Source organism: Papilio xuthus, unplaced genomic scaffold, assembly GCF_000836235.2.
Source record: "Papilio xuthus unplaced genomic scaffold, Pxut_1.1 DF827714.1, whole genome shotgun sequence".
NCBI classification, from domain to species: domain Eukaryota; kingdom Metazoa; phylum Arthropoda; class Insecta; order Lepidoptera; family Papilionidae; genus Papilio; species Papilio xuthus.
The window spans coordinates 2,231,596-2,256,796 of record NW_013530935.1 but is presented as its reverse complement, the minus strand read 5'-3'; the positions used below and the strand labels follow the sequence as shown (position 1 = coordinate 2,256,796).

The 25,201-nt window shown below is 33.4% G+C and overlaps 1 protein-coding gene across 3 annotated transcripts in view; it reads right to left on the bottom strand.

Moving 5' to 3' along the window:
* Positions 1-25,201, bottom strand: part of klar (klarsicht) — a 209,026-nt gene that overhangs the window by 5,863 nt on the left and 177,962 nt on the right. For all 3 annotated transcript variants that reach the window (XM_013310588.1, XM_013310586.1, XM_013310587.1), the window contains exons 17-18: positions 24,586-25,201; positions 22,331-22,430 (exon numbers count right to left, since the gene is read on the bottom strand). The exon at positions 24,586-25,201 is cut by the window's right edge and continues 158 nt beyond it. In XM_013310588.1, the coding sequence (XP_013166042.1) occupies positions 22,331-22,430; positions 24,586-25,201 (716 nt within the window). The remainder of the gene's footprint in view (positions 1-22,330; positions 22,431-24,585) is intronic.

Sequence of the window (25,201 nt, the reverse complement as noted above, 5' to 3'; positions counted from 1 at the left end):
GGCTGCTACGATATTTATGAGCATCTTGCATGTACTCATATATTTGACGCTGTGTATGTACCGATGTATTTGAGCAGGGTGAATGTATCTATTATTTTGAGGACTTTTCTTGTACCGATATAATTGATTACTTTTGATGTACCTGTATATTTGCATATCTTGTCTGTTACGATCTATATGACGCTGACTGTACACAGCAAGACAGTAACAGTAAACTCAGTAACTCATCGACTACATCATTAAGGTTTTATATGATTCCATTAAAATGACGTCATAATCTTTGTTTTATTGAAGTACTTTCTGATGTTATCACACACTAGCTGTCGTCTGCGACTCTGTCCGCGCGGAAATAAAAAAACTTAGTTAGCCTATGTGTTCTTCCAGACTATTTTCTATATCTGTGCCAAATATCATTTAGCTATTCCGGGCATACCTTCAAACAAACATCCATCCATACATATTAACTTTAGCATTTATAATATTAGTAAGATCTAGTTAAGATTAGTTTTCTAATATTTTCAAATCATATTAAAACAAAGAACAATCTAATTTTACTAAAAACAGCTGAGTTTACAAGAAACTTTTTGCGAAACATGTTTTAAAGATCAAAAACAAATTGACTTACAAAGATGTAAAAGTGAAATCTATACAAATTTATTCTTGTAAAAACGATCGCAGCGGGAGCTAAAATAAGCCGCGATAAGATACTTTCCGTTAATTGGATTAACTGTGAAAGTAATTAACCACGCTTTTTTTAATCGACGAATGAGAAACAACAGGAAAATTCATTTTCATCGTTTAATCAATGTTAAGTTCACCGTTTAGTTTCAATAAGAGGATTATTCGGTTTTATTAAGTTAAAGAAGTCATTTGATCATTCTTTTATATTTATACAGATGACAAAGAACAAAGTGGCTGTATTTATGGTTTTGTAAAGAACCAGATTATGCCTAGTTTACATTATTACAGTACAACGTTCGAAGACAGCGCTGGATTACAAATGCATGTACACACTTGAACCTACACAGTATGACATTTTTAAAGTTTTATCCCAGCGCTGGAATTCATCGATGGACTGGAATAATGTAAATGGGTCATCAGATCAGAAAAGTAATAAATTAAAGACTACAAGAAGTAGTTGTCGATTATGTTTTACTAAGACAATACTTCATTCATCGTGTTAGGGAAGCGATTGTTAAAGTTTTTTACGATTTGTTTCAATGTAAAAGGTTGTAATCAAATAAATGGAAATTAATTCCAAATGTCAAGGTTTCGTCTGCAATACTTGTTTTGTTTCTGACTTCTTTGTTCCCCTAAAGTAGTGTAAACCGATATTTTACATTTAACGCTACAGTGGTTACCATATCCGTTGTCAGACTGATTTAATGTCACTATATATGTGCTTTTAAGCGAATAATTTATGTATGTTTCATTTAATACCTATTAATAACTTTGTACCTGTTAATATTTAGTAACGACTGTTGAATGATTACAACGTAGAGAAAAAAAATTGTTGACCTTGAATCTGACTGTATATTTTAAGTCTCATTTACTTATTAATACAATGATTTCGATGGGACAAACATATCAATAAAAATCAATAATGAAATAAAAAAGTGTTTCTTCGGGGTAGTGTTGTCCACGTGTAACTCGCGAAGTGCGGCATAATAGATATTTTACTAATGAACATTCCACAAATAGAATATTAAAAAGCTATTAGATAATATGTAAAGGTACAACCGAAGAGAGTTGCGTAAGCGATAAACGTACTACCATTTGGTACGGCCAATCCAAAATTTATTGATAAAATGTTGCTACCGCATATCAAACGAGAATTTGTTATACGTCGTTAAACCTAAGTAAACGAATATCGTAGATTATATTAACAATTGATATGAGTTCAAGCTACTATTTTCTTTCTACAACTATTTAATTGACTTGACCTTGACTTCGTAAGGAAATACATAAATCTTCATCATAATATCGTAAGCCAAAGACTCAAAGACTTTTAGATAGATTGATCATTGTATTGACTTTTTTCCCTCTCGTTCCCCTAACATGTTTGGGTCAGGGACCTGGGGTCATTGTTTTGATTAGGTTCAAGTTATTTTATTTTTAAAGTCGCAATATTTATTAAAAGACAATACTATTAATATTAATCAAATGGATAGCGCGGTCACCTTGCGAACGCCCTTCAGGTCCAATTGGCACTCTATTGAATTTATTACGTGATGTTGCGCAGTTATGTAACACGGACAAGAGCCAGATCGGATCTGGCAACTTATAAACATACTATTTACTTATAAAACAAATGTCGATTCAAACTCAACAAATGTACCAGCATTAATTAAAAATAAATTCCAGATTGATACCTTCACTCGTTTTTGAGAAAAAGGGTCTTGACAGACGGACGGACAACAAAGTGATCCTATAAGGGTTCCGTTTTTTTCCTAAGAGGAACGAAACTCTAAAAATTAGATGAACTTAGGTTGAAGTTTCATTCATTAACATCTTAAGGTGGGTATACACTATAGCATTTACTCGAGCATTTGTATAAAATGTAACGTTCTTACGAATGGTACACTACAGACAAAAGCACAGTTTCAAAGCACATCTGGTTCTTGAAAGGGTGGGGATACATAAGAACACATATAACGTCTTTTTGTTCTGTTACAAATAAATACTCTAGTCTATACTCACCTTTAAGCGTATTCGAATGTCTACTTGACACCATAGCATTTATAAGCACGTACACATCTTATTGGTTTTCAAGGTTTGTTCAAGATGCTTGATAACCTTTAGTATACATGTTGTTCAAACAAAGGAACCATGTACGTGGCTGTATCAAAGGATATTATTATCATAATTGCGTACGATTGCTTGCGGTCGAGGTAAGGACGTCGGGTTCTAGAATTACACCTTCTCTCTACAACTTGCATACGCGGTTAAACAACCTGTATATAAGTTTGTTGTCTTGTTTTTGTGAAATTTCGCTAATATTCCAGAAAGCGAGGGATTAAAAAATAGCCGATTCTCAGTCTTACTAAATATGCTGCATGCATATAAAATTTCATAAAAATCGATGAAGCCGTTATTCTTATACTTATCGTCGTCGTCGTTATCGTTATATACTTATAAATATTATATACTTATAAATATATAAGAATAATATGTTATTTTCTTCATTATAATATTTATTATAATTTACTTTCATACGAGTCAGTGTTAGAAACTAGTTTTCTAATCATTGCGTCAGCGAAGCAAAAGTTGTCATTGCGTAATGGAACAAGAAAAACGCCTAATGAAGAAAATTTCACAATAGTTGTGTTTACTAAGGTATTGTCATCTTGTTGTGCTCATTAGGAAAATTGTAATGTCATAGATTGATGTTACATAGGTAAGCAAGTTAGGTCAACATAACAAACGCAAAGTTTTGCATATTCAACAATCTATAGATTTTTAACACTGCATTCAAGTCGTGATCAGCTCAGTAAGTCCCTACTGATGGTTTCGAAGCCTACCCTAAGTTAGGCGTGATTAGGCCATCAACCACGTTAGGCCATTGCAGCTTGACTTCAAGCATATCTTTGAATTTCTTCAAATATGTGCAGGTTGCATCACGATGTTAAATGTACATACGTAAATCAATAATCGAAAAATACATAGGTTCCTGGCGGTATTCGAATCCAGGGTTTGCAGATTACAAGTCAAGTGCTTAACCCTTGAGTCACCAACGCTCTTTGCTGTGTACATCAATTTTTGATATTGGCAACTATTCATAATTCTCAGTACCATAATGTACTCAGTGATGGAAAAGTATTATTTTCACCCCAGGTTGTGATTGAAAAAAGTTAAAAGCATTTACTTGTAAATTGTTGAGTTACGGTTGTATTTCGTCATTAAAAAGCAATCAGTCAATTTCAGCTTCAGTGCAAAGAATTACTTTTTTTAAATGTAACTTAAAAGGTCTCTTAAATCTAATATAAATTAAGTTTCACTCTTTTCCTGTTCAAGTTGAAATGCAATTTTTTTTTAATATGCACCGCGGTGTCCGCTCTAACCGGTCAGCGTTTCCTTCTTACGTAACTCGAAGTCGACCCGTTCAGTTTTATTTTTGAAAGTTTAATTTGTGAATTGCAGTAAAAATGTTAAGTATCAAATGCCCTTGTGCAGATCCTGCATTTATGTTTCTTAGTAATTTAACAATAGTTTAAAAACTTTTTACATTAATAATCCTACTGCCGAATACATTTATGAATTAAGAATTGAAACAGTCACCGTGGGTTTTTGAGTCCAAAATTTCTGTATAAAACATATCGTCATCCCTGTTATTATCCTTAACAAAACAGAGATAACAATATGTTTTAAGCCGAAATTTTTGTCTCAGAAGTCCACGGTTAGTGTTACAAGTTCCATGATTTCCTTAAATATTGTCCTACACTATTGTTATCGGTTTATTTTCTATAAGAATGAAAGGGATATATTTACGGTAGTGAAAATTCACAGAATAATGTTTGCGGATACACCAAAATAGGATTCCAAATGTCACTAGGTCCATGAACTTGTTTTAGTTCTTTGATGTTTATTAGTCTAATTTACGGCCAAAGTCAACGTCAAGTTTCTCATGTCTAGACTTACTGGCAGCAAAATTTAATTCGCATTTATGGCAACACTCAACTTCGAGAATAGTGATGTACGCGTATGATTGAACGTTATCAGACCAATTTGTCAACAGGAGACGGAATCAATTTGTGCCGGTTTCGAGCAAATTATAACTTCCTATATGTATACCATATATATTTGTTTTATAGACGTGGACAATACCATAGTATTGATTTTGACTCGGCGTGACTATAATTGGGCATAATTATATGAATTACATCAGTATTAGGACGTTTGTCGTGTTCTAACTACCCTACTTTTGGGTATATGTCATTATTTCACGATTACATTTGAATTAAAAAGCAGAGTACATTGAACCATGCGATAACGTTAAAGTTTCTAGTCGTTTTACATTCGACAAATAATTTACAAATGACGATTTTACAGCCATTTCAGTTATCTTTTGTAATTATACAATTTTTTTGGTTCTCGAAACTTAGCGATGCAAAAATATACAAATAACAGGGCGATGGAAAATTTTATACCTCTTAGAATATAAATATTAAAATTGGTTAAAATTATATTTTCAAAATGTGTTCTTTGTAAATATATAACTCCTTTGTTTCGTATTCTCCTTGGATTATTTGATTTGTATAAAGACAAAGGAATAAAAGAGAACACACAATATTCGGAACACATTAGCGATTTAAATTTGTAAGAAATTTAAATCTGTTCTAAAAGAAAACGTGACTTGTTACAAAATAGAAAGATAAATATGTAGTCGATTTTTTAATTAACAAAGTATACATTTTAACGATTAAACGTGTGTTTCGTTATTTAAAATGGAGGGAATCCGCAAGCCGGGTGCATTCCTTTGGCTTTCCAAAGCGAATGCTTCACCCATATGGGGATACCAGTTCGTTACAACATGCTCACATCCTCACGCACCGGTGAAAGCAAACAAATTTATACCTTACATGTGCTAGGGTTGCCAGTAAACAATTTCGCAACTTGCATTTAAGTTTCGTATGTAAGCTTAAATAAGAACCATTGGGGAATAATAATCAGAATTCGATTTTTGATATCTCAGGTCTTAAATTACGACTTTATCGTCGACTGTTATAAAATTGTTTCAGTCAAATTATTGGTTGTCCAAATAGACAGATTTTTTAAATTGAGGTTACCCTAAATATAATGCAAATCATTTACCATGTTTATGAGGTGAAACTAGAAATTTGCAGCAACGCAACCATTTTTTAACGTGGAAAAAATATTCAAGAGTAACATGTTCGTTAAATTGACCAACCGATGGTTTCCGAGACAATTCTGTACAAAACATATCAACACTCTCATTATCTTTGGACAAAACAGATATATGTTTTATACGAGGATTTTGATGTCAGAAACCCACGGTAAGCTATCACAATAAAGCGAAACAAAATTACATATTTTGGTATTAAATACGATTAAAATACATTTATCTTTTTATGTTTACTCATATATATGTCTATGTTTTATAACCTCAAAAATAACCCTACGGAAATGTCAGAATGACATTCGCGCGTTGTAGGCGGGAAATGTCTCCTGTCCATTACGGAACCGAGTTGTGGGAGGGGACGACAAGGTCGGGAATAGTAATCGATATTTTACTTGTATCAATAATATCACTGATAAAATTTTATAACCTTTGCTTTCGAAATTTAAAAAGAAAAAATAGCAACAAATATAAGCAGACAGTTTTTTACTTAAATAATTACTGAAGCATGTTAATAAATACAGTAATTACGTCGTTCGTAGAATAACTTACAAACGACCTCTATTAGAATATCCATCAAGGATATTAGCAATTGTTACAGTTAAATTTAAATTTGATCTACGATAATAACTTCTCAATATATCTAACATTTTAAAGCATAAGGTAGATATTGGCTTGAATATTTCAGACGATATCAAATGAATAGTGACAGAAGGAAAACTAACGCTAACTGAAGGCCAATATACAAAAATAAAACAGACAAACTAAAATAAACCTTATGCAGTTGTATTTAAGCCAATGCAATACGTATATGAAGTTTGGCATTGCACAATGCAGGTACACATACAAATGGTAGGTGACCCCGTTAGACATTAGTGTTGGCACTGAGCTAAAGAGACCTAGATCAGAACAATAACACTAATTTATTTCATAAGAAAACTTTAACAAAAAACTTTAGCTGTACAATTAAACTGTACATTTTGCTGTGCATTTTGATAGCCTGGAATATTTTACACTTCATAATAACTTTTACTCTAGACATTTATATTTGTGTTTATTTCATCTTACTAATATTATAAATGCGAATGTTTGGATGGGTGGATGTTTGTTTGAAAATATCTCCGGAACGGCTTAACGAATTTCGATGAAATTTGGCACACATCTAAAACATAGTCTGAAAGAATAAATAGGCAACTTGTAAGTTTTTTTTTAATACGCGCGGACGGAGTCGCGGACGACAGCTAGTTTTAAAAATAAAAATTCATACGTTCTAAAAGCATTACAAGAAGTCATTGTCCTTACCAAACAAGTCTGTAGCTACAAACGGATAAACAAACGCACGTGATGTCAGTTATATGAATGATGCCTAAACATTTCCAATAGATCCATTGCATTCCAATTTGAGTTGCTCCCCAGCATATCAACTAGTTAACCCAGAAATCAAAACAGGAACTAAAGACTTGAATAAAATTAATAATGAATGCAATCACGTAACAGAAGCAAACCGTTGAATGATGGGTGCGATAGAATTGAGCCAGTTAATTATTAATAATATATGGTCAATAATAATTAAAGCTTACTAAAACAGCAAATACATGATCGTAAAGTATATAGTGCAGTTGATGAAACATTCAGAAATGTATGTATGATAAAATATAACATTGAAGTCAACGCATTACATAAATAATTATATAAATATCATATGCAGTTCTTAACAAGAACTATATTTGGTATGGTGACGATGATGTATGTGAAGACATACTACCAAGATAGACAACATAATCTAGTCAAGGTTGCGAGATTCTTAATGATTAGGCTGACATGATACAGATTGTTATGCAGAAATATGAGAGATGCTTATGACCAGCGTTACTAAGGTAATGTTGTAAACACAAAAATCAAAAGTGATTGTCGGATTATATGCAATAAAATCTATTTCCCAACATGCATGATTCGGATGTGACGAATCTTCAATTTAAATGCAATACGACGCAGTTGCAACATGCGGAGATAAAGATCGGAACAGGCTTAAATATAAAAGTCGGTAGTCCGTCGCGTCCTACAAACGTCTTCAGAATGCTAAATTTGAAACTGAACGTATAACAAACTCACGTATCATTGCGAGTTTTTGATTGCTTTAATGTGGCAGATTATTTTGGTAATTTTAGATATCATTTTAAACTATATATCAAAATTTTTCGGTGTCTCATTTCAAACATTTTGCAATATTCTCTAGATTACGAAAAATATCGTTTAACTACAGAATGTTACTTTAATTAAGACCATGAGTGTAACATCATCTACAGCTTCTTCAATACCAGGAGTAAAAAAAACAGAACCAAAAATATTTGCAGACAAATCAAAGAGGCAAAATACTTATGATGTAATTTACAGCATAAGTTCTAAATATAACTTCAAGGAACTTAATATATTGTCTATTGTATGTACATTAAATGTGCGCATCATTAGAAGGAATACATAAGTATAGAATAATTAGTGCGAAGGAGTCAAGGAGAAAACGAAGTCTGTGTGGGCGATGCGCCGAGATCGTAGGCGAACCAGACAAGCGATCAGGTCAAATACATAGCTTGCTTGTTTATATTAAAGTAATAATGGTTAAGAAAATGTTGTTTGTAGAGTTATTTATAATTATTTGACTAAATACAATTGTATAATATAAGAATAGAATTTGTATTTCCAATTAGATAAATGCATATTAGACGTGTAACATACGTACAAATTTAGTATAAATTTAGTATAACCTTACTAATATTATAAATGCGAAAGTATAGATGGATGGATGTTCATTTAAAGGTATCTCCGGAACAGCTGAACGGATTTTGATGAAAGTTGGCACACAGACTACTTATTAATACCGCGCGGACGCAGTCGCGGGCGACAGGTAGTGTTTCATAAATCAACGATTAACTTTAATCATTCTATTCTGGCAACTTTTTAGCGATTACGTCACTATTACAAAACGAAACAAAGAAATTAAAATTACGTTAAACTTCATGCTTACCAATTTCCTCGTTATTTGCAACACCGCCACTGGATGCAATGAAAGAACTCATTTTGTTATCACTTTGATCGTTTTATGTAACTATATCGTCATTTTTATAATCGCTTTCAAATCAAGCACTTATAATTTTTTGATTTCAAAATATTTATAACACCAATGACAACTAAAATGCAAAATTAACTGGCGAGATTAATAATAAAATACAAACTGAAAACAAATTCTTCCTGATCTGTTTTGATAGGAATACTTAATGAATGACTAACCGTGGGTTTATGAGTCCAAAATCTCCTTTTAAAACATTGTGTGTGTTCTCAAAGACAATGACAGATATGACCGTATATTTTATACAGAGATTTTACTGTCAGAAACCCACGGTAAGGTTTTTGTTTCAATCAATTCTCTATTAAAAATATTTTAACTATCAGTTATCTAATATCAAAAAAAGTGGATGCGCAAAGTTTCGGTTGTCAGTAATGACGAAATTTCTCAACTTTCACTTTAAGTTACGTTAATTAAGAACTTAATTAGAGCGAGTGTCGTTAAGTAAAGATTAAGTAATAGAGTATGGAAAAGTATCTTATTGTTTCAAGTTAAGTATTTTTGATAATAAAATTGTTATATGGTGGACTTAGTAAAAAAATCCTACACCTTTATTAAGATTAATTCTACACCATTGTTCCTTTATTAAAGTTTTCTAAAGTTGTTTGTTTCCAAAAATTTTAACTTCACACCTGTACTGACTGTACCTCACGTTTGTGAGACTAAAATGTCTGTATAAAGCATATCGTTATCCCTGTTATTATGTTTAACAAAACAGAGATAACAATATATTTTAAACAGAGATTTTGGTTTCGGAAACCCACAGTAAGTGGTAGTGGTAACCTATGTTAAGAATTATAAACGATCTGCATAAACTTTATTCACTAGAAGGATAAACGTCAGAGTTTCGAGCGGGTCAGATATCGGAGATAGCTAGATCAACGTCTGGTCAGATAAACCGTTACGGCTGCCAATCACAATTAATTTACGAATTAATCTCTATATATCAAACAATAGAGAACAGTATCGCGAAAGACGTTCAGGGGAAGTACAAATTAAATGTCTATAACAAAGACTAAAGTGACCAGTTCATTAGACGAGTTGGAATAGTGACAGCCGATAAGATATATCACAAAACTTGTTCGAAAGTTGATATTTTGTGAACATTTCCAAGATTGTTTGTTGATTTAAAGTTTTAAAATAACAAGTTTCTAATTGATAGAATTCAACAGACTACCAGAGCGACTAAATCTCAGAAATTAAAGATGAAATATGAACTAAAGAATAGATTGATATTTTTTAATAAAGTAATTAAAATGCAAAATGAACTGACGAGATATTTTAGATTACATTAGATGAGATTAGATTAAATGAGATTAGATTAGATTAGATGAGATTAGATTAGATGAGATTAGATTAGATGAGATTAGATTAGATGAGATAAGATTAGATGAGATTAGATTAGATTAGATGAGATTAGATGAGATTAGATGAGATTAGATGAGATTAGATTAGATGAGATTAGATTAGATGAGATTATATTAGATTATATTAGATGAGATGAGATTAGATTAGATGAGATTAGATTAGATGAGATTAGATGAGATGAGATGAGATTAGAATAGATGAAATTAGATTAGATGAGATGAGATTAGATGAGATGAGATTAGATTAGATGAGATTAGATGAGATGAGTTTAGATGAGATGAGATTAGATGAGATGAGATTAGATGAGATGAGATTAGATAATATAAGATTAGATTAGATTAGATGAGATTAGATTAGATGAGATGAGATTAGATGAGATTAGATTAGATGAGATTAGATTAGATGATATTAGATGAGATTATATTAGATGAGATTATATAAGATGAGATGAGATTAGATTAGATGAGATTAGGTGAGATTAGATTAGATGAGATGAGATGATATAAGATTAGATTAGATGAGATTAGATGAGATTAGATTAGATGAGATTAGATTAGATGAGATTAGATTAGATGATATTAGATGAGATTATATTAGATGAGATTATATTAGATTATATAAGATGAGATGAGATTAGATGAGATTAGATTAGATGAGATTAGATGAGGTGAGATTAGATGAGATGAGATTAGATGAGATTAGATGAGATGAGATTAGATGTGATTAGATTAAATGAGATTAGATTAGATGAAATTAGAATAGATGAAATTAGATTAGATGAGATTAGATGAGATGAGATTAGATGAGATGAGATTAGATGAGATTAGATGAGATGAGATTAGATTAGATGAGATGAGATAAGATGAGATTAGATGAGAAAAGATTATGAGATTAGATTAGATGAGATAAGATTAGATGAGATTAGATTAGATGAGATTAGATTAGATGAGATTAGATTAGATTAGATGAGATAAGATTAGATGAGATTAGATTAGATGAGATTAGATTAGATGAGATTAGATTAGATGAGATTAGATGAGATTAGATTAGATTAGATGAGATTATATTAGATTAGATTATATTAGATGAGATGAGATTAGATTAGATGAGATGAGATTAGATTAGATGAGATTAGATTAGATGTGATTAGATGAGATAAGATTAGATTAGAAGAAGAAGAAGAAGGATGATGATGATGATGGTTGATGATGATGATGGTTGATGATGGTGATGGTTGATGATGGTGATGATAATAATAACAGGCACAACCAAGTGGCCAAGATCATCCACCAGCAACTTGTCCTTAAATAGGATAAAGATGCTGAGGTACCGTATTACCGGTACCAACCTTCACCCGTTCTGGAAAATAGCGATATCACGCTCTACTGGGATCGATCTATTATTACGGATAGGACTATTGCTGCCAATAGGCCCGATATAGTAATAATAGACCGGTCTGACAGTTGTGTAATGTTAGTCGATGTCACTTTTCCCCATGACGAGAATCTCGTGAAAGCTGAAAAGGAAAAAGTGTTAAAATACCTAGATTTGGCTCACGAGGTTACCGCCATGTGGCGTATGAAATCGACTACCATTATTCCGATAGTCGTATCGGTAAATGGACTGATAGCGAAGAGCTTCGACCACAGTTGGATTAAGGGCGCATCGTAAGAAGGTTCCTGTCTCTGAAGCACTGACCACTGGTTGTTTGAGTCATGGGATTCCGCAGCCGGTGGTGTTCTGTTTTTAATATAATATGTTTTGTATATATTTTTTTTTTTGGATATGAAATGTATTATATTAGAAATATGATAAATAAATGTATATGGTGTAAATAATAATAATAATAATCCAAATTCTAGAATAATAATACTTGTCAATTAATTGAATTTAGCTACTTCCGTATGAAATTCAAAGAGATTGTATCATATAAATTCAATTAGTACCAAAAGATTTTTGATCTCGAAACTGTTTCAGTGGCAATGACCTTAACTACGTGGTCAGTGTGCATTATTGCAAAACGATCCAAAAGACTTAAACGAAAGAGTAAAAATTGCAACTGCACCAAAGATGTTTGTTAACTTTTAAATGGAATTTCGTCGTGAAAGATTCGTGCTAAAGCAAAATTAAAGTTACATGAAAAAAAAACTATTAACAACCACTTCATATTTTGTATAAATAAATTTTTCGTTTTTTATATTTGGAAATTAACTGAAATATCAACTATGAAATCTTTCCAAACAAAATCTTGCTAGTTTAGAAAAAAAATGGGATCAAATGACAAACGTAGTGCGTGCGAATTTCAAATAAAAAAGAGAAATAAATTATGATGAAAATCGGACAACTAGGAGCGGAGTTACGGAGTAAAAAAACAATTTTATCATATACTAGTCACAAGCTATCGCACGCGACTCCGACCTCATGATATTAAAGAAAAACTTAATTAGCCTATGTGTTCTTCCAGACTATGTTCTACATCTATGCCAAATTTGAGCGAGATCCATACAGCCCTTGGTGAGATACCTTCAAACAAGTATCCATTCATCCATCCATCCCAACATTTGCATTTGTGAAATTATTATACTAAAAAGTATTACAGGGCCTTTTAACAGGAATGTAAATAGTATATTGCCTTTGAATCACTTAATTTTCATAATATAATTTAAAAAGTGAAATATTGTAAAGTCTGCCGTGTGTAAAAGGCATCCCTCTGTTTAAATAATTTAAAATTTAAATATTATAGATTTACGTGTTATATAACTGCGTAGTTTATTGACCATGACCGGAATAGATCTATAGATCATCCTTGAATACCTATAAAAGATCAATAGCCAAGTTACCTTTAAGGGGCCTGCGGGCATTGGTCGTGTCTTATAAGGAGTTGCTGATATCATTCGTCGACGTAAGACTTATTACCAATGGAAATATTCGTGACTGAAATTCTCGAAGATAAAAAAACTCATTTATAATAAGTTATAATTATTTCTGCTCACGTAATATTTTAAGATAAGGATGGAATTGTTATTTAAGTTTACCTGACCTTTACAATATCTATATGAAATAACATTGAAAAACTTTAAACATAGAACAAAACAATGGAATGTCTTGATTAGAACAATATTTAAATCCTCGGCTTTAATACAGAACAGTCGACTAATAATTAATTAAACAGCATCTCATTAAGTAGCAAGACATTGAAAGTTCCATTTTCAAATCGACAGCTGGCAATCACACTGAACAAAACATTTTATATTACTAATATTATGAATGCGAATGCTTAGATGGATGGATGTTTTTTGAAGGTACCAGAACGGCTGAACGGATCTTGATAAATTTGGCGTAGACGTAGAACATAACCTGAAATAACACATAAGCTCTTAATTAAGTTTTTTTTATTGTAATTTCACGCAGACGGAGTTGCGGGCATCAGCTAGTTTTAAATAAGATCGCATTAAATTCTTAGTTACGAACATTTTTACATTGAGATTTTTAAGTCGCAGTTATGATAACTTTCTCAACGACCAGAGAAATTCGTGACGTGTATGCTAATCGACGGAATTATGCAGCGCTTTTTGCGTCGCTTTTGCACTCAATTTGCAAACAAAAAGATTCAAAGAGTCAAGTTTAAAAAAAACACCATTGTTTATGTCGTGTAAGTCACATCATGTTTTTTTTATAATACGTTAATGGTTGACGTTTTGTTATGGCTAATTTCTTTTTCGAAATTTTAAATTGAAGTTTAGGTAGAGACTAAAAATAAAATACATAACACGACAGATATACGTCTTTGTCGGACAAGATTTCTTTTAGTATTGAGCACGGATTTTGATCGTCTGTACATCTAAAAATCAATTGACATGACTAAAGTAATTTCTTTAGGTGTACAAGTGTTTTATTTCTTTTTGCATTGAGTCACAGTGCTACAATGACTAAGAGAAGACATATGGCATTCCTTGCAATTTATATCCACGTATTGCTTACAAATATTCCAATAATAAGCTATATTAAGAATTCATTATTTAATCTGTTCTGTAGCCTGTAAAATGTACGGTCAATTGATTCTGCTCTGTCAATAAAAGCATAAAGGAATAGCATCAGGATTATTCACGCACATGCGTAGAATGGAATAATATAACTGACAAAGAAACTAGTCATTGTAAACTTGAAAATATTTTTTATCTATATCAAGTTTGGCAGAGTATCCAAACGTTTGAAAATATACGATAACATTGTTTAATCTGTGCCCGAAGATAAGATAATGGGATGAAATTATTGTAATTACCAATAACATCCACGTTGAATGAATGTTGGTACCTACTCTATCAAAACGATACTTAACATTATAAAAAAATAATCGATTTAAAAAATGTCTTATTATCATTTAAGACAGATTTTTTTTTCGTTATTCCAAATTAAAATAGCATTTTTATAAGTTTCATTTAAGTTTACGAAGCAAAATCTAGGAATTCCGAAATATGTTTTCTTTGCCGACAAACTATTGCGCGTCTAGACTTTATTTACCCGCGAAGGTCGTCTCACTATTCATGTAATTTTACGTAATATCCATTTATAAAATCGCAATCTTTAATAATACAATCTCTTAATAAGCGAAAGTAAATCACCCGTGCGCATCCACTACAGTTTCTCTCGTTATTACGAAAAAAATATCACTTATTAATCTTACATTTTACTATAAAAGTGTAAAAAAAAACCTTTTTTTAAAGTTAAAATAGTTAAATCACCAATGGCATTAAAAGTAAAAACTTAAACACAGTTCACTCGCGACGGAATATTCGATTTTCGCAGCACGCACGTCCGTCGTTCGCGGCGTGTTCAGCTGATCTAATGTGTACTTCACCTTTCAGTCCAAACCGGATTACACCGTAAAGCGCTTGCAGCAACATTAACCATTGTACTGCTAAACGTATAGATTAATACAGCTTCTAAAGCGCTCTTATATTTCACCTATGAGGTCATAAAATTGGTAGAGACAATATACCGATAGATTTATTACAAAAAGTCACGTTTTGTAGAGATGATGTCAGCTATAGTTTGTTTTGCATGAATTTAATATATTTTACATCGAGAATATTTAGTATGTCATGTCATAACGAGGTCACAATTGATTGAGATTATAATTATTTATCGAAAACTAACATATACTAGTACAGAACATTACACAATTAATTTGAATAGAGTTTCAATTAAAAATCTAAATCTATTCCCTTCTATACAAGGTTTATTATGCATCCTAAAAACGATTTTTTATTAATCTGAATAACTCGTATTAAAAGGATTGAATTCGATTATTAATCAGGTTCCTATCCTTCATTGCTTTTATGATTAAATCGTAAAATCGATTTAGATGAGTCAAGCAGCTGATCATTAAGGAAACATGCATCTACTGCATTCCCACTGTATGAAAATAAATAGCTGTGAGAAGGATTTGATGGATGAAGTATAATTGGTATTAAAAAAAAATATCGTGACTGACGAGTTGGTTTAGAAACGAGTACGCGCAGTTGGAATGTGGGTGGAGGAAAAAGTGGAAATAGTAATTATCAAGAACTCTATTATTAAGTCTTGTTTAGATTATTCTGTCGCATTACATGTTTGATCCATAATCTTGGAAAGGCAACTATAAATTTAAAAATCTATTGAACACATGACAATTCAAGGATATCCATTGCTAAGATATTGTTTGTTTGTTGCCATTGAATATACTCTGAAATAAATGAACCGATTTGAATATTTTATTGTTGGGAAGCTACACTATCCAAGGGTGACATAGGCTAGATTTTTTTTTTAATTCCTTGCAGACAATCGAATCGTGTCTAATAAAATCTACAAATCTATGCGTCGACAAACCGTTTTTTTTTAGTATATAACAATGAATGTAATGTATGTAAATATGGTTACCGTCATGTGGCGTAAGAAATCGACTACCATTATTCCGATAATCGTATCGGGAATGGACTGATAGCGAAGAGCTTCGACCAACATCTCAAGAAGCTCTCGCTGAACAGTTGGATTAAGGGCCCGATACAAAACGCATCCTAGAAACCGCGCGCATCGTGAGAAGGTTCCTGTCTCTACAGCCCTGACCACTGGTTGTTTGAGTCGTGGGATTCCGCAGCCGGTGGTGTTCTTCTTCAATATTTTTTTGTTGGATATTAAATGTATTATATTAAAAATATGATAAATAAATGAATACGAATTATAAAAAGTAAATATTAATAAAGTCCATGGTTACTTTCAGACTAAATAATGACGACATCATAATAACCTTGCAACAGAAAAATTGTCGTTTCACACGAATTATTAGCAAAGTCAACAAAATGACATTAAATTTGGCCGCAATGCCAAAGAATTTATTAGCACAATCGCCAATTTATATTGCGTAAGTCGTAACAAAATGAGAACACTGATACTGAAGAATATGTAGAGTTAATTCTATTAAACTATTTATCTATATCAGAAACATACTGTTTGAAAATCACATGGCAAGGTGTAAAACATAAATAATTTGAAGACGACAGAAGTCGATTTTCTATTAAACTGACATTTACATAATTAAATTTCATCGTTTTCGTATTTCTAATTAGCTCAAAAACTACTAAACCCAATTATATATAATAGTAATTAACATTTAAATTAATAACTCCGGTAACAAATAAAAAAACATACCCAATCTTGTTGGTTTCTTAATATTTCGAACATAAATTACCACTTCCTTCATGATAACCATTCTTACTGAACTGATCAAAACGTTCTGTCAGACTGATATCAGTGGAAATATTAGATGCATAACAAGACAGTATTTACTTTTCTCATTAACATTAACTGACGTCATGTAGTCAACGAGTTATGTGGAAAAAATGTACATTTACAGAACAGTGGGTGACTTGATGATATCATGCACATTATTTTGAATGCACAAATCATGGATCGAATAGAACTTTGGGTTTCCACTGTGAAAATATTCATGTAAAAACATATTGTCATTTCATAATTTTCTGAGAGGATGAGAGGGATAGAATCTTATCCATATAAAATTCTCGTGTCACAATGTTAGTTACCATACTCCTCCGAAACCGCTTGATCGATTTTTATGTAATTTTATATGCATATTCGCTACTATATATTTAACAGTATCGGCGTGCGAAAGTAAGTGTTTTTATAAGAATATTATAAAGTTCCGAAGCAGAGCAAAGGCTACAGTTACTAATCCAGCCTTGGTTCAAAGGGTAGCCAAATTACTATACTAAGAACGAAGTAATCTTCGAAACATAATATGTCTAGTTAACTCAGACTGAACATAAGTTAATTGATGTAACTTCGGCACGTATTTTCGTTACATACAGCTGTTTTTCCTATTCTAAAATTACTAATATTTCAATAACAAGATACAGATTATAAATGCAATGTGTATTTTACAGCTGAATGGATATATTTTTAAAATAGTTATTTTGAGACTCAAGTGTAAAGATTCTAAGCTGATCCTTCACACGGGGGAGTTAAAAGTACTTAGAAGTAACTTTGTTATAAATAAATGCTTAAGTAGTTTAGACAAGATGCTTGTTTATACTTAATTATGTTTAACATACTTTATTTTGGGCGTTTGGAAGCGAAATGTCGACCGTATGTGCTTCAAGGATCCCATAAAAATGTCAACGTGGAATATTTCTTTGTCATATTGAGTAATTTATAGAACAAAAAGATAATTATAGATTTAAGCTTTTAAGGTTTGTTTTTTCTTATCAAACGATTTGATTTTGATACTAGAAAATATAATATTTTCTGAATTAGAAACCAAATAAATACGTAAAAACTTTATGAAAACATACTTAGCTATTATGTTATTGGTTTGATTTAGAAGAGACAAATATACGAACCGAACTAAAAAACTTCCTTGTTAAACTACCAAAAGAAACATGCGATCTTCCATTTTTAAATCATAGAAAGAAAAAAAGTTGCAAAATGGCCACCGGTTTCACAACTTGTAGAGTTGGCGACATCTTTCCGTTTGCTTTAAGAATAGAAATAGACTGAAGAGTCCGATGGAAATAGAACATGGTAAAAAATAAATTGCGACGTTTACTTTTTACAGTAAAAGCTTAATGTAAGTTTAAGTACAGGCTACTGCAAAAGTAAATTAAAAAAAATAGACCAAATCTAATTAAAAAATAAAAAAATGAAGTATTACTAAGCGTTTGACTTTTGAAACAGATTTAAATAAAACGCCTTACTTACAGTTACATGATATAAACATTTCATTATAAATTTAAAAAGTCGTAACAACGTCCCCGAAATAATAGTTACCTTGATCGTCAAGAAGCCCAGATTGGAGGCTGTGCTTCGAACCGGTTAGTTAACAACCGCTTGGTCGAACGCTCGCATTTTTCTTGCAAAATCGACGTTTAACGGAGCATTTTTTTTACGTCAATGCAAAAACACTACATCATTCTGCCAAATACCGTAGCATTAAAGAGTTATAATTGCCAACAGGGTCTTTTTAAATATCTTAAAAAAAAGGTTGAATGAAATCCCAAGAAATAAAAAAATGTTTCATATTTTTGATGGTGAGAGAGAGATTATAAAACGCACATAACCAACCTCCTTTCAATCAAATTAATTGATTCTTGATACGGTTAGAGGTTACTTGAAAAAACCTTATGTGAAGGTTTTGCACACTAAATCTAAACTAAGTGTTGGCGCCGTTTTTGCTACGCCCTAATAGATGGCGCTGTGGCGAGACCGTATTTGTCTAAACACGATGTTGAAGTACCTTGTCTCGCCACATATACTTAACAGCCGGTCACGGACCCGGTGGTGTTTGGTTCGGTGTTGTCATTGCGTTCGTTGGTTGTTATTGTTGTCGTTACGTTTTGTAGTTTCCGTTTGTTTCGTTGTGCGTTGGTCGAGTCGTCCAAATTTCGGACAAAGTTGCGTAGGAAACAAACAGTGGTCCTTCGTTTGCCGAATATTTCGGTCTTAGTGTATTGTGTTGGACTAAAATATTCGACTCGGTTAATTGAGTACTTAAGTTGAGTTTCGAAACGTTTTAATATGAAAGTCTATTAAAAAAAAAAAAAAAAAAAAACTTGTCCGGGCTTGGATTTGGCGGATTAAATACAGTTGGTGGTTAGTGTCTTTCGGCTATTATCTACGGTTAGTTTTTGTAACCGGCACAGTACCAGTTCAATTGTTTGTAGTGTACCTTCATAATTTCGTTATTTTATTTTAACTCGTGTCGTTACAATGGAACAAGCCAAAAGATTAATTGAACTCCAAGAAGATAGGTTTGAACAAATACAGAAAGCTCAAAACAATTATTTAAAAACACCCAAGGCCCGGATAACAACTAGTTATGTAGAAACACGATTGGACTCCTTGGAAAAATTGTATTCTTCGTTCACCACCTCACATGAAGAAATATCGTCCTTGGTTCCACGTGCACAAAGAAGTACGGTCGAATATTTTAGTTTGGATAAATTTGAAGAAGTAGAAGAACTATACACTATTTACAAGACTTCTTTGAAGGAAAAATTGAGAGAACTAACAATAAGTAATACACTTAGTCCGAGTAGAACTAGTTTAAATACAGAGATAAAGTTACCTGCGATTCAGATACCCACATTTTCGGGTAATTATGCAGACTGGCCATCGTTCAGGGATTTATTTACTTCCATCATACATAGAAACACGACTTTAGATGATGTTCAAAAATTACATTATCTCAAGTCTCTCCTATCTGGAGAAGCTGAGCAGTTATTACGAAGTATTAGAATTACAAACGACAACTATACACAAGCCTGGGACACCTTACATGTTAGATTTGAAAACAAAAGGTACATAGCGAATGACATTTTCAAAAAACTGTTTAGTATAAAAGCAATTTCTAAAGAATCGGCACAACTTTTAAAACATGTTTTGTACACAACATTAGAATGTCTCAACTCGCTAAAAAATATTGGAATTAATACAGAAACATGGGATGACATATTAGTTTACATGACCGTTTCTAAATTAGATCCGACAAGTCATCAGTTATGGGAACAACACGTATCTGCGGACAGCAGTAAGATGATGCCGAACTTCCAACAATTATGTCGATTTCTCGAAATGAGATTTAGGTCATTGGAGATGGTGGAAGATCATACAAAACCAAGTACAGGCAAGCCCAAAACGTTCCATTCCACTGCGTCAGAGACATCAGCCCAATGCAGTTTTTGTAACGGCGATCATTATATTTTCCAGTGTAAACTGTTCGTCCGATTAAGTCATGAAAACAAGATAGAGTTTGTCAAGGAAAATAATTTATGCTTCAACTGTCTAATACCAAACCACGGTGCCACAGAATGTTTACGACACACATGTTGTAACATTTGTAAAAGAAAACACCATTCCTTATTGCATTCAGGGAAAAAACAAACACCAGAAGAACACAATCGAGAAGACACAGACGCTCATTACCATAAGATTAATAACACTGCAACTCATTTTATTAAACAACCTGGTCAAGTACTGCTTGCTACAGCATTGGTAGATGTCTGCCAGGAGAACGGAAAGACACACATCTGCCGTGCCTTGCTTGACCAGGGTTCACAGGCCTCGTTTGTTACCGAGGACCTTGTAAAGTCGGCAGGGCTCAAGAGAACCAAAATCAACAGCGAGGTAACCGGACTCAACGAAGGGAGGAAAATACCTATCAAATATGTAGTCGAGTTTAAAATACGCTCTAGAATAAAACCACATTTTACTCTGTCTGTTAAAGCCTATGTTTTAAAGAGCATAACAGATTATTTACCGTCACAAGAGTGCATCGTCACGGATTGGCCAGAACTAAAAACAACCGCACTAGCAGATCCTACATTTGATAAGCCTAATAACATACACATCTTGCTAGGAGCGGAAATATATGCAAAAATCATAGAGAACGGTTTATGGAAAGGCTCGGCAGGAACGATTGCGCAGAAAACAAAATTAGGTTGGGTTATCTCTGGCGCAGCAGGAACCCCAAATGAAACCTCAAACCCACTCGTGAACTTGCACGTATGCGATTGTAATTTTACACAACTGGGGAGATCAGAAAAAAGCAAGTCACAATGCCCAAAAATATATATTGATACACCATGGTGGGCGGAGAAGAACAGAGTTCTTGGTGGGCGGAATGTTGGCGCCGTTTTTGCTACGCCCTAATAGATGGCGCTGTGGCGAGACCGTATTTGTCTAAACACGATGTTGAAGTACCTTGTCTCGCCACATATACTTAACAGCCGGTCACGGACCCGGTGGTGTTTGGTTCGGTGTTGTCATTGCGTTCGTTGGTTGTTATTGTTGTCGTTACGTTTTGTAGTTTCCGTTTGTTTCGTTGTGCGTTGGTCGAGTCGTCCAAATTTCGGACAAAGTTGCGTAGGAAACAAACACTAAGGGTCTCCCATAGTGATCAATTAAGTATTCCGCGTATAACAGTTAACCAAGCATAAGTTATAAGACGTGGCAGTTTAATATTGCAATTTTACTGAAATAAAATATGTGGGCGGTAAGATGACGCGATTAAGTTCAATGAACTGATGTTAATGTAATTTTAAAAGCTATGTGAGTGACAGAAGGTGTATGGTCCAACAAGTTTTTGTGCGTTTTTTTTATTTAGCAAAAAATAAGTCAATCTCATCTGGCTCGTTTTGATATATTTTGGAATAATACAATAATAAGAAGAAGTCGTGAATGACTTTTGCATATTTCTAACAGCAACATTTTTTTCAAGTTAACATGCGAAATAACGGTAAAAATAAAAAAATAAAACTTTTTTGAATACGGTTTAAATTGACAAACCTAATATAGTACTTTTTCTCACTTATGTATCTTGATACTTGATTTTAAACATCAATTACAAGTTAGATTTGACTACGCCAGGCGAGTTTACTTTTATACGAAAAATTTAGAGTCTAGATAAATTCCGTAGAAATAATGTTACAAACCTCGTATATCTCTTTGCAATGCCGAAGACAAAACTGAGCCGTCTGCGAGCGCCGCGTCCAACATGTTGATGTTTTCGCGGCAACGCGCTACGATCTCCGTCTGTATCCAAACAAAACTAAATTCGAAAAACAGAACGAATTCTACGTTGTCATCGTTTGTTGCAACGCTGCGAAAGCGAAACGAAACCGAAACGAAACTTTTGTAGCACAATAAAACACACAAATAGACGAGGTTCCGTATACTTTGTTAAAAGGTTTTTAAAAACAAATTCGTGGTTATAGTAAAATCAAAATTATCTCTAGTTCCGGTTCACTTTCACAGCTGTGTGCAGAATTTAAAGATTCATAGCCACAAAGCAATTGATAAAACACATGCCTTATTCAATTCAACACCATGCATTTTCTATTAAAAATATTCGGAATTTTCTTAATAAAGCGAAAAGTCACAATATTAGTTTAGAGAAGCAAATTTAACAGCCCCAAAAGAACTATCAGACTACTAGATTGATTTTTTTTTTAATAAAAATTATTACAGATATATTCTGTTGATTTGGAAGGGTGTTAATTGACTGAAACTCCATTTAATTTTCAAACTGAAATATTTATTTTTGTAAACAATTATACAAAGTTCACTTTAATTTAATACTTTAAACATTTTTGTAAAAAAAAAATCAATTAACAACCTAACCCTAATCAACATAATGATTAGTACATTTACAAGCTACATTGAGATATTGCGGAGTTCAGTCATATCACAAAAGTTTAGTGTTATGCGAGCCCTAAGTTAATATTAAAAATTATATAACAAAATTTAATTTTTACTTTTCTAACTGTTACACTTTAAATTATATCACGCAATGACAAGAACTCTGGTTTAATAATTTATTATCTAATTAATAAATTAAATAATTTAAGTACCAAGATTATTTAGACCGCCTAGTCGCAGTAGTAGCAACTGGAATAAAAGATGGCGTTGCAATTTAAATTCGTTATTTTTTGTCACTGGTAACTTTTTTTAAAAAGCTGGCATAATAACTGAATTTTATTAAAATGAATATATGAAGTTCGTTATTTAAAACTATCTAGAACTTAGGTCTGTTTTAGCACCAAATTATCACCACCAACAAAGGAGAGGATGCTCTTTAAAGAAAATAAAAAAAAACAAGCAGTTAGTAAAAAATATAGCTCACAATTCACAAACACAAGGCCATTGAAACACGGTTAGTAAAAAAAGAAAATTAAAAAAACAAAAAAAGGTGTAATAAACACGCAAGACAAAATAAAACTGACTTAAAACTGCAAACAAATTTGATAAAAGTAATAATTTAACTTCTTTGACAGATGTCAAAATAACTATTTGACAGCTGTCAAAGTGGATCTTGAAACAATAATTAAGATAAATATATAAATATGTATGTACTTATATATTATTTTTAATAATGTGCGTAAGTTGCGCACACAAGTTGCATTTATAGTTATTTAAAAAAATGTCAACCAAAGTTTTCTAAAATTTAAAACGCGTTTATGTACGTTGAGTATACTGTTCCAACTGTTTGTGTTGCAATTTAAACGAGACAATATTTTTATTAACTCTGTCTATCGAAAAAATGTCAATTTAATTATAAATATTTAGACTTAATTCCGATTATGAGAAATTATGGAACGGGCATATCTTGTGAATTGTTTTTTTTAATGTTTTAGGACGTATTAATATTTTTTACATATTATGTGTGAGTTAGTTTTTTCTCTCTATTGGAATACGAATCATCTGTTCGCGTTTAATCGTTCAAAGGTAATAGGCCTCTGTAAATTTTAAGAACTTTAAATACAATTTCGAGGTAAGATAAACTGCGTTTGTCAGACTATTTTGCATTTCAGTATAAATGCTACAATTTGTACAATATAAAACTATTTCTACATTCAAATTGTTTACAAAGGGAATGCTTTTAACGCGCAGAAAGTGCCACTTGTATGCGCGTATGTCGCCGATGCGAGCACAAGTGGGCCTCTCTGGTGACTCCGACAATCGCAGCAAACTTGATGCGAATACTTATATAGACAAGGAGGAGTGTGACACAAGGCCAGGCCAGATGTCATTGCAGATGTATGTAGACTATGACCAGCACAGAGAAGGCGGCCACGGCCAGGCAGATCCTGGCACGGAGGCAGGCGGGCCGGCGAACCGCGACGCATGTCATCAGCTCGTCCTCCGCCTCCGTATAGCTACTATAATCTGTATCGAATTTAGTCCTTACGTAGTCGAAGGCGCGCAGGAGGTCGGGCGAGGAGTCGTGGCGCGCCATGGCCGCCTCGGCCGCGTCCAGCTGCGAGCCGGAGCGCCGGATCAGCGAGCGGACCTCCTCCTCCGAGTCCGAATCGCCCTCCCAGTTCCTTCGGCTGTGCTTCTTGGGGCTCGAGTCCTCCGAGTCGGCGCCCTCCGTCGACCGCCGCCTCAGCTCCGACAGCGCCACCTTCTGGAGCTCGCTCTCGGCGTCCTTGTCGGTGTTCTTTCTTCTCCTGTTCAAGGAGTCCAGGATGTCGGGTCGGTTGTTGACCTCGGTGTACTCGAGCGAGCTGTTGATCTCGTCGCTGGTGATGTTCGAGCTATGCCGGCGGCGGCTGAGCGCCTGCACGTTGAGGAGGTCGAACTCGGGCGAGCGCTTGTTCTTGCGATCGCTCTCGGAGGGCTTGCGCCTGCGACACTCGTTGCTCTCGATGCCGTTTCTGGATTTTTCGAGGGTGTCTAGGATCTTTTTGCGTTCCGCGGTGGTGATGGACTTCTTGGGTTTCCTGAGGGGCGTGTCGAGGCGCGGGAGGGGCGAGGCGCGGGGCGGGCGCTTGTGTCGCGGCATGCGGCGGGCGGCGGGGCTG